General features: G+C 40.8%; 1 protein-coding gene across 2 annotated transcripts; it reads left to right on the top strand.

Annotated features, from left to right (window-relative positions):
- Positions 1-2,625: 2,625 nt before the first annotated feature.
- On the top strand, positions 2,626-8,776 carry CDKN2C (cyclin dependent kinase inhibitor 2C). Of its 2 annotated transcripts, XM_032416862.1 has the most exons (3): positions 2,626-3,814; positions 4,277-4,416; positions 7,819-8,661. In XM_032416862.1, exons 2-3 carry the CDS (start codon positions 4,288-4,290, stop codon positions 8,194-8,196), a joined length of 507 nt encoding a protein of 168 aa, XP_032272753.1. In that variant the 5' UTR covers positions 2,626-3,814; positions 4,277-4,287; the 3' UTR covers positions 8,197-8,661. The 2 variants fall into 2 exon arrangements, with proteins under 2 accessions (XP_032272753.1, XP_032272745.1); XM_032416854.1 differs by lacking the exon at positions 2,626-3,814 and having other exon boundaries at positions 4,156-4,416; positions 7,819-8,776.
- The last annotated feature ends 2,333 nt before the right edge of the window (positions 8,777-11,109 follow it).

Raw genomic sequence — 11,109 nt, 5'->3', positions numbered from 1 at the left:
GTGTGCATCATATCATCAGATGTTATAATTATGAAACAATATACAAATGTTAATTGTTGCTATTATATTTAAGCTTTTGAGTTGCTTACTGGGCATTTATTTACTTACTATACAAAATGACTTTCATAAGTGGTGGGAGTACCCATATAAAAAACCTACTGAAATTCAGAAATAAAATGTCTAAGTCACAATTATGAAATGGTAAAAAGGTCCCTGAGGTCTGTTTTCCACCTCTGTTGGATCTATAAATACAACAAAAAGGAAGACTTTGATACTCAGTAAAGAAATTATAGATACCACATACACATTTCCATGAGTTAATCACTGAGAAACTGCATAATTGAGTCAATGAGGAAAAGCACAAAATAATCTGATAAATTATATTTCTATAAGCACTTAAAAATGAGTATGAACTGCTGGGGGAAAAAAGATTTCTATAATTGTTAGTATTTAATATAAAGCCTCTTTTTTGGTGTTTGAAAGACATGTCATTATTATGCTAAAAGAGAAACCACTACTTTCAATATAATAGATGCCTAACTGTGGATCTTTCTCATATATCATATTAGAATGTAAACTTATTAAAGGCAGAGATACTCATCTTTGAATATACTTCAGTGAACTAATACTTAATAAATATTAGATTTTCATTGGAGGTACTTTATAGTGGTTACTTATGCTCTCTGAACAAAGACTGGAATCTCTATGCTGCCAGTTGTGGTTTATACAGTAAGCAGACTAAGCACATGCTTTAGAGCACCAGCAAAGCCAGAATAAAAAACCAAAAAGCCTTCCTTAAAGAATTTAATATTTCAGCAAAAGCACTGAAGTAGTTATTATGGGGAAAATCACAATTTTTTTGGACTTCTTTACTCTTATTTTGTGGCTTTGTTTTTATTTACATATGAAGTGGGGTGATGGGCCATCAAAATCTTTTCAGTTAGTTTAGGACCTTCAAAAATCTTAATCTAGCTCTGCATGCATCTTAAATTACCATAATTTTATTTACTCAGTTATTCAGCCAAAATATTTCACGAAAATTATAACACATATGTATTTATACATAATGAGCATAATTTAAGATTCTTCCTAATTACAATACCTTCTCTTAGCAAGAAATCATAATATATGCCAGAAAGCAACTCTTCATAAATTTGAAATGTCTAAATACATGTAAGAAATGAGAGGAGTTAATCTCTGGTGTTGTAGTTCATACTTGATGCACAATTCAAGTTTAGTTACCTAAGGAAAGAACTCTAGTTATTTTTTTCCTCAGCGCTTCTGTTAAAGAAAACACTGCCAGATTCTTCCCAGTTTCAACTCTCCCTCTACCTACTAGCCAATCTGTTGCTAGATGATTATCCAGATGTTTCTGGTGTGTTTTGTTGCTAATACTCCCATTATACTTCAAGGGGCTGGGTACAGATGTTACTGGGGGAATATGTTTAGTAGAGGCCGGCTCTATAGACCACTTGTCATTTTTTGCTTGGTTTCATTTTGACCACTGGGTGCATCATGTAACCGTGCTGGGTATTTTTAAGAGCAAAAAATATATAAACCAGTAGTTAATTGATCTTACATAGCTAAAAGAGGAGGTTAAAAGTACAGACAACTGGTGTCTCGGATGACTGAAATAAATGACTGGGGAACAGACTATTTGCTCCTTTACAGTTGGACACCCTTCCCTCCCCCCAAAAAACAAGCCCCCATCTAAGTAGAAAAAGAGAGAACTTTGGCAATAAAGAAATGGCCTTGTTAGAAAAGCTTCCCAAGACTTATTGTAAATTTAGCCTTAAAGTTGATTGCTTTTCTCCCTTTTCCCGAAGAAATGGAATATTTGTTTCTCGTCCCTGAAACATTAAGAGTTCAGAGTTCGTCATGATTTCTTCCCTATACTGTCTTTAGTTTTCGTAAAAATCAGTCTATTAAAGACGTTTGCTTTTTCTAAGCACTGTTCTCGCTGTCAGTCCGGGTCTCTTCCTCCAGCCCCACGGCCACCTCTGCCCACCACGACCCGGGGCGTTGATCTGGCAGGTGCGAGGCCGAGGCCCGGGACTGAGAAAAGGCTGTGGAGTTTACACGGTGTGCGCCCCAGAAGAGGCGGCGGCAGCGGTAGGCCTGGCCGCCCGAACTTCGAGAGCCTAGGGGGGGAGCGCGGAGGCGAGCCGGCCTGCCCCGTCAGGGCCGGGGAAAACTTGGTTCGCGCCAGCTCGCTCTCCGCCTTCCAGCAGCCACCGCCGCCGAGCCTCTAAGGCCCTGCGGCTCTCCGCAGCCGTCTTAATTAACAAGCCTCTTCCCCCTCACCCGCCCCCGCCGGGCTCCAGGAGTCCGAGGTTTCGTGTCGCAGACTCCATCCCGCCAGCCAGCCTGAGGAGGCCATACCCGGCTTCGCGGGGCAGAACGCCGATTCAGCTGGGGACTGGCCGCGGGGCGGGAGGGTGGGAACCAGCGCCTGAGACTCAGGGAGGGCTGTGGGGAGTGAGGAGGCGGGAGAAAGGGCGCGGGCGGGGGGCGGAGCGAGCGAGCTTGCGAGCGCGAGCGCCTCCTGGGCAGTGGGCGGGGCGTGGGCGGTGCCCGGCCTTCCCGCTCCTGCGGCGCTGCAACTCATCCGAGCCTCCTTAAAACTCTGCCGTTAAAATGGGGGCGGGTTTTTCAACTCAAAAAGCGCTCAATTTTTTTCTTTTCAAAAAAAGCTGATGAGGTCGGAAAAAAGAGAGAAGAAACCGGCACCGTCTCTGCAGCGGCAACAGAAGCAGCAATTGTTTGAGCGAAAAAAGAAGCCAGGGAGGGAGGGAAGGAAAAGAGCTCAAAGGAGGACAACGCGCAAGTGTCTGTAGGGGTGAAGAGAGCAGGGACCGGCGATTTGGGGGAACCAGCTACAAAAGAAACTGTCACTGGGAGCGCTGCGGCTCTGGAGGAAGCAGTGCTGCCCGGCTCGGCTCCGGGGCACAGTTAGCTGGCGGCCGCTGCCCTGTCGGCGGCACAGGCTGGGGGCACAGGCCGGGGGACGGCGAGAGGTTGGCGAAGTGGCACCGGGTGTCGGAGTCGCTGGGCTCTCGTCGAGAGGGCGGTGGGACTGGCTGCGCTCTGGCATTGTGGCGACTCCCCATACTCAGACCTTGGCCTGCGCTTCTCTGGTCGCTCTCGATCTCCGGAGGCCCCCAGAAAACTGGGAAAGGAAGGAAAAGACGGCGGCTGCAGCTCAATGAGCGTCTACAGTGGGAAGTCTGAACTGGCTCGGTCGTAGGCGGGAAGTTACGGGTGGGTTGCCCTGTGCATCCGCGATGCTGCCGCGCGCTGCCCCAGCAGCCCGGGCCCCATAGACGCTTCCCGCATCACTCGCTCCCTTCCTCACGCTGCGGGGAGTCCCGGGACCTGGTGGGGCCGGCATGACCGACTTGCCCGGAGCCCGCCGCGCGCCGGGCAGTCTCCGGAGACGCGCTCCGAGCCTGGCTCCCACGGCCTCTGAGACTCCGCAGGGCTGCGGCAGCCCAGCGGGCGGGCTACGCAGCCTGCCCACGCGGCGTTAGCCAGCAGTTCGGCCGGAACGCGAATAAAGGCTCCTCCTGAGAAGCGGAGGCGACTGAAGAGTCGTGAAGACCTGTAACTTGAGGGCCACGGAACTGCTACTCCCGTTTGCCTTTGGCGATCATCTTTAACCCTCCCGAGCACGTCAGCATCCAGCCACCGCGGCGCTCTCCCTGCGGAGGACTCAGCACTACCCCTTCGGTGAGACGGATGGAGACCGAGCCCCTCCGAGGACCTGCCCCAGCGGTTCTGGCTCGCGCGGCTCAAGTCACCACCGTGAACAAGGGTGGGTTAATGCCTTTTCTTTCCCCCCCCCCCGAAATGTCTTTTCTTCCGCGGTATTTTGTGCCCTGATCTAGTCCCTTAAGTCTCCGCACACATTCCTCACAGAGATCTGTAGTGTAGATACGTGACATCTCTGTCTACATTTTACGTCCAGAGTAATTTGCCAGGAATATATATATGTCTGTGTGTCTTTCTGTTGAGTCACCAGAATTCTTCACAGGGGTTAAGCTAAAAAGCGAGGAGCGGAGCCCCTCTCCAATGGCTCAGTTTTGCTGAATAATCACGTGTGAATCGAGGGGCGGGCTTTTGGCAGGCAGATCTTACTAGTATTTACTACCAAGCTCTACTCCAGATTAACCATCCCAGTCCTTCTGTCAGTCTCCGATGCCATCATGCAGCCTGGTTAGGAGCAAAGGAAAGGGGAAAAAGAAAAACAACTAATTCATCTTTTCCCGATCGTCAGGACCCTAAAGAATGGCCGAGCCTTGGGGGAACGAGTTGGCGTCTGCAGCTGCCAGGGGGGACCTAGAGCAACTTACTAGTTTGTTGCAAAATAATGTAAACGTCAATGCACAAAATGGATTTGGAAGGACTGCGCTGCAGGTTGGTATCCAGAGAGGTGGGGAAAACAGGTCAACAATGTTGCCTACGTGACCGGGTTTCTGGAATAACGGCTTTTAAGCTTTCAGGGGTACAAAATTTCACTTTTTAAAGCCTAGTTGGTTGCCATATTTTATATCTTTAAGTGGATCCAACTCCCCAAAATGACGTACTTTGAACAAACTCGTCAAATTCAATAACCTCCTCGATATCAAATGGGTTCCAGGTTTGGTCTTAATTTTTGGAATGTTTTTGTGACGGTTGGGATTTAAAAGTAGTCGTAGCAGCGCCGAGGTGTGTGTGTTTTTTTTAAGACAGCTCTGTAAACACATTATTATGATTATTATTTGAAGTAAATACACTGCTATTAGTGGTTTCCGTGCTTTGCTCCAATAATTGACTTTAACGTTAATTTTCCTGACTACTGGCGAGGGTGTTTTTCCTTCAAATGCTTCAAGTTTTGACAAACGACCTTTCCTCGTTTGGAATGGGTGGCCTGGGCACGGGGACAGGATGTACATTTCACAGTTAATGTAATACCATCTACCCATTCAGGATTGAGGAGGAATAAAAAGTTGAATTTTCTAATCAGAGCTCAGTTTGTAGTATTTTTGTCTCTGCGGTCATGTGGTGGTATGTTCTAATTTTCAGTAATTAGATTTACAAGCAAGAAATGAAACATGTTCAGCTGCCAAGTATTGTACCTGATATTTTTTTTCCTCCTCTGAATGTTAGTTATCAAGTAACTTAGTTGAAAGGCTTAGAAACAGAAAAATGGCAAAGTAGTCTCAAATCGTTGCTTTATCAGAGTTCTGATGGTATTCTTATGAACTATTCTTATTCGGAAATGCAACACTTGAAGCTGTTTTTGAAAATCCTTTGGGGAGAAGGTTTTAGAATGCTTTGTTTTACAAGAATTAGAAATTTAAGTGGCAGGAGATACACTATTAACAGACGAAGTTCAGTCTGTGCATTTTAAAACAATATACTGACCTTGCAAAAATTTCAGTATTAAGGAAGCTTATGCATAGATACCAAATTATTTAATCTTGTTATTTCGGGTAGGTTCTGTGGAATAAGGAATTTTTTTCTTTGTCCACCTAGTAGTTTTTAATAGGTTTGATGGTGATAACAATGCTACAGATTTAACACATTGAAAAGTTTCCTATTGAAAACCCAAAAGATTATATAAATCTCACAAAGAATGAGCAACTTAACCCATGTTCAGAATAAGATCTTACAGGACTTCTGACGAACAGGAAGACTGGGAGATTAATACTGACAAAGTTTTGGCATTTTTAATACAACTTTGCAATCTTGTTTATATTAACCACACTTATCAATATACTAACACCCACTTATTGTGGCTTAACCCTAGTACATATAATGAAACATACACAAACAGGAGTCTCAAGGCTTATTTTCAGTATGTATAATCCTGACTCTGAAGTTGTGTCATAATTCAAGAAAGAACTTTCTTCAAAACCATTTCCAATATTACTATTATTTCTGTGGAAGATGGCAAATTTTCTTCTATAATTATGTTCATTTAACTCCGTTGCAAAAGCTTTTCCCCCCTTCCTAGTATAAGCTTTTCAATCAGGATAATATCAAAGGCCTTAATCGCACATTTGCTTTACAAAGATCCAAGGTGTCTGTCCCTTATTTTTCCCAGTCCAGGTCCTTAAATGTGACTAAATCTCTAGAGGTAGATGTGGCAAAAATTAGAATGTGTTCATTTTTAACCAAAAAGTGTATTTTATTGAAATTCTCAAAAAATAAATTATGTATCATTTTTACCACTGCTCCAAAGGAAGGGCTAAGTCCCCAGGGTTTTATCAACCGGGAAGCGTGATATCTTGGCCATCTGTATAGTTTGCATTTATAAAATATTATTTATTCTAAATATATTTTATTACTTAATTTGTGATTATTTTATAAATAAACAGTTTAAGTGATAGATCAACTTTGTATGGATTTTTCAATGGATATTTAATTTCACAAACATTTGAGTATCTACTATGTAATCTATTTATTATAAATTTAAGTTGTTATGAATATACCTAAATATAAATGAAACCGGTTAAAATGCTGAACTATTTTCTGGCATGTTAATGAGACTACATTTTTTTCACAACTAAATTATATGTATTATATAATTGCATGCTGCTCTACAAGACATTTTATAATTAGGAGAGCCTAACAGAGGCCCCTATTAAAGTGAAATGTATTCAAACAGTAGGTTAAGTCTTTGTCATGTGAATTATTTGTATGTTGATAGCAAGTTTTAATACCACATTCTGACTTTTAAAATGGTGGCAGTTTACAAATAGCTATTCCTAAATGCCTGATAATAACTGCAAAAGGAAATAAGATGGCATCACCAGTTGATTATTAAATGCACTCAAACCACAAGACAAAGTTGTCTGTCTCAAAATACACATTAAATATCTTATTTTCTCTTCGTTTGCTCACTTAAAAATCAGGAAGCTAGTTAGAACTTTAAGAAACAGTAAGTGATGTAGTAGGATCACTGTTTCATTCTTTTCAAGAACGGTTGCCATGCAATCATCTCCTGTCTAATACATAGCATATCATGAACTCAGCTTTAGACAAATCAGTGTCATAAGCAATGTAGAATAGCATTGACTATTTAACACTTGAACAATCAGTAACATTTTAAAATTTCAGGTGTAGGATTCTAAGCACCAAACACACCCGGTAGCCAATATGAAGTAACTTGCAAAGAAAAAATATTTTTAAAAAACACTTGGAAATTTGAGCTATATCTTTTTGGAGAGAACTTGTGAAAATTAATAATTTAAGAAAATATCAGGTCTGGTGTTTTAATAGATCATTTTTATACTAGGTGATGGTGTCTGAGGTGTGGAAACACTTCTTGGGGGGTTTAAAGAAACTCACTCTCCTTATTTCTTTTCAGTAGCTATTTAGAAAATAAATTTTATCTACATTTGATATTTCAGAATTAATAACCCAGGTTTTATGTTTTATGAGCATAAGCAAGCAAACAAGAGATTCTCAAACTCCATTTCTTTTATTTTAATAAATTCATGAAATTACACAACTCTTCATGGGAGATAGGAAACTGAGTTGTGGGGTGAATTTTCTACAAGTTTTACTGGTTATATTTTATTGATCAATTTATCCTACTTTTGGGCCCGTTTAAGATATTCCATCATAGAAGCTCAATTTTTAGAGGTCTTCTTCTACTTTTACCTACGAGGACTTTCTTTCCTGCAATTGAGCCCTTCAGACCCCACCAGGTGGGTCTTCCCCAAGCACTCTTTCACCAAAAATAAAGTTATATAAAGAGGAGACATGGATATTTTAAAATATTCTTGTAAGAGCACTTGAAGGATTCTCCCGTTTTCTCTTCTTTCCTAGGTTATGAAACTTGGAAATCCCGAGATTGCCAGGAGACTACTACTTAGAGGTGCTAATCCCGATTTGAAAGACCGAACTGGTTTCGCTGTCATTCACGATGCAGCCAGAGCAGGTTTCCTGGACACTTTACAGACTTTGCTGGAGTTCCAAGCTGATGTTAACATCGAGGATAATGAAGGGAACCTGCCCTTGCACTTGGCTGCCAAAGAAGGCCACCTCCCTGTGGTGGAGTTCCTCATGAAGCACACGGCCAGCAAAGTGGGGCATCGGAACCATAAGGGGGACACCGCCTGCGACTTGGCCAGGCTCTACCGGAGGAACGAGGTCGTTAGCCTGATGGAGGGAAACCAGGCGGAGGGAGCTTCAAATTTGCAATGAATGTGGGGAGGGCTCTCCCACACTGCCTTCTGTTTTGTCAGTTAATTGGTTGGCTGTCCTATTTTACTATCACTTGTTAAAATTCAGTTTTGTCATATTTTAAGCAGCTAGTTAAATCTTCTCAGACTGCGAAGTGGAAATCTTATTACAGGTTTATGAATATATTTAAGCAACATCCTTTTCACCTGCAAAATCCTGAGTTCTAACATGTAATTGCAAATAGCTTTGGCTTTCTCCTGAATATGTTATCTTGCCTTGACTTTTTCCTTGCTTCTCCCTTTGCCAGTCTCAAAACCCAGCTTAAGAGATTTTGTTTTAAAAATGGTTTGTCCTGATGCTTCTTTTGCCTAATTAAAACACTTTTTCAAAACAGGACAATGTTTTTCTGTGATTTCCACTCTATTACCCCCACATAGTTTGCCACTTGCTAAGAAGTGTACTAAAAGATCACAATGTTGTAAGTCTCAACATTAGAAAAGTAGACCAAGTAAAAAGCTAGACATATTCTACTGATGATTGAGTTATTCTTTCTTTCCTCATGCCTCCCTCCAAAGATTTTACTTGGCGCCTCGTATTTCTCTTTACAACAAAATAAGGACAACATTTTTTGAAGAGCTGAAATTATTGCAATGTGAATTTTTCCTAATGTTCAATCTTCCCCTTTTCTCAAAGTTAAGATAAATAGTTGAAAAACGGGTTTCAGAGGTAGCGATCTGAAAACAAATATGTATTAGCTCTAAAAGTCACTTTTAAAGTACCACCTTAAAAGTGCTTCCCACTAGTTTTTTTTAGATCACAAAGTGAAACAATTGGTTAAATAATACATTTCCCAAAATTATACCATAAGTATACTATCATATTTTTTCTCCCTGCATGTCAGAAATGTAACATTACAAAATGTTAAGTCTTAAAACATAACGCAAATACAAATTTTTAGGGGATAAAAAGTGCAGCAAGAAAAAAATATATAAATTACATGTGAGGGTCTTAACTAATTAATTATATATGCATGCAAGTGTCTTAACTGCAGTATAATAAATATAGAAACTTTTACAATCATTAAATAGGCCACTCTTATATATGGTACTTGATTTCCACAAAACTTTTTAGTAAAGGCTTATAAAAATCTTGTTAAGACTACATTTAACTAAAAATAAAAAAAATTGAAATAGAAATATCAAATTTCCAAGAGAATTGTCCAGCATCTACTACTTACTTTAATTTTAATTAAAGATTTTCACCAAAGGATTTCAATGCAGTTACCATTTATAAATTTATAAATACTTTATTCATCATCTCCGACATGAACAAAGATGTTTTATGTGAAAGCTCTCTCCTTCTGCTGTATAAGCTCCCTGCCCTGGCTCCAAAAAGAAAAAAATACTTTAAGGTTTATTGAAGGACATGGTTCTGATGCCTGCCCTAACAAGGATTGGAATGGTCGCAGGCAAGTGGTTTTCAATAATTTATTTTCCGTGATAGTATAAAAGAATATAGAAGAAAAAGTTTTATCCTTTTCACTTACCACTAAAGTTCACCTTCCTTAAGTTCAGTAAGACTTCAACTTCTGCCACCCCTAACCACAAATTACTGAATAAATTAATTTTTGACAGCAACATGAAATTAAATTTAAAATATTAAATTTTAAAGTTTAGAAAAAAGTAGAAATTGGGATGTTTTGAAGGAAAAAGTGTTGTGTTTTGAATTTTAAAACCAGAATCAGTATACAAAATACACTGCTTGGGAAAACAATACTTTCTAAACACAAGCTTATTACTAAAAAATAAAAACAACCCTTTTTACAAGTTGCAACTGTAAAGATGGACATTTCTGAATTTAAAGTGGAGTTTAATTAACTTTTCAGTATCCAAGTTTCAGCATTAAAATTATTCTTTAGAGATTTCAAATCTAAAGGCATAGGGTGTCTATAAAGCTGAGAAGTACTTCTACAGTTGCTTTGTTCTTAAGTGGTTGGAGCACAGTAAGGGGAGTGGGAGCTCTCTCTTGCTCTCTTCATTAGCCTAAAATTTGCTAAGCATTAAAACATCGGCACATTTCTTTGGCTCTTTGCAGGAAATAGCTTTACTAATCTAAGTATTTTAGAAATGAGTTATGTGGTCCCCCTCTAGGAAATATGAAAAGCCATTATTCAATCTCTCAAAAACCTCGACAATACTCAGCAAGACTTTGAATGTATACGATGTATACGATGGAAGAGAAGGTGCTGTTGAGTTTAATGGGATCTAATTTGTAACGAGCTGAGGTAGAGAAGGGTCTGAACTTAATTCAGATACAGGAGCGGCAAGCGCAAATGGACAGAATGATCAGAATCCCAGGAGACAACGCTATGTAAAGGATGGAGGATACTTAAGCAGGGATGCGCTGTCAAATTCAGTTCTTCACTGCATCCGCATCCACTTCTGGAAACTCGGGCTCAGCCTTTGCCCGGTAAATTGAATTCAGGCTTATACGTGGGGGACACTAATCGCACCTCAGGCCACATTCTGGTCCTTGAGCCACTGAGCAAACTTCATCTTACCATCTTTCGGTAGTGAATCAATAGTTTTCTGATAAACATTACGCATCTCACAATGGGGTGATGAGCTCCTACACACACACCACCCTGGGTGAGTAATAAATAGATAAAATCTAAAAGCAATTCAATTGGTAATATTATAAATTTTCCTGATCATGAAACGAACGTTGTGGAATCCGTAGCCCGGGACTGGTTTCGAAATCTCAGTTCCCAAAAAGGTGCTTTCGGCTTTTGCCGGGGGGTAGAAGTAATAGTCCAGAAGCGCTGGAAGATCACAGTGCTGGAGCGAGAAAGGGTCGTACCGTCAGCTTTCCTGACTGCCCTAAGCTACCTTCTTCGAAAGACTCCGGCGGGGGGGAGGGGAGGAGGGGAGTCCC

The sequence above is a fragment of the Phoca vitulina genome, unplaced genomic scaffold (assembly GCF_004348235.1).
Source record: "Phoca vitulina isolate PV1807 unplaced genomic scaffold, GSC_HSeal_1.0 scaffold2, whole genome shotgun sequence".
NCBI classification, from domain to species: domain Eukaryota; kingdom Metazoa; phylum Chordata; class Mammalia; order Carnivora; family Phocidae; genus Phoca; species Phoca vitulina.
The sequence above is the reverse complement of the archived record's forward strand: the minus strand, read 5'-3'. Positions and strand labels throughout refer to the sequence as shown.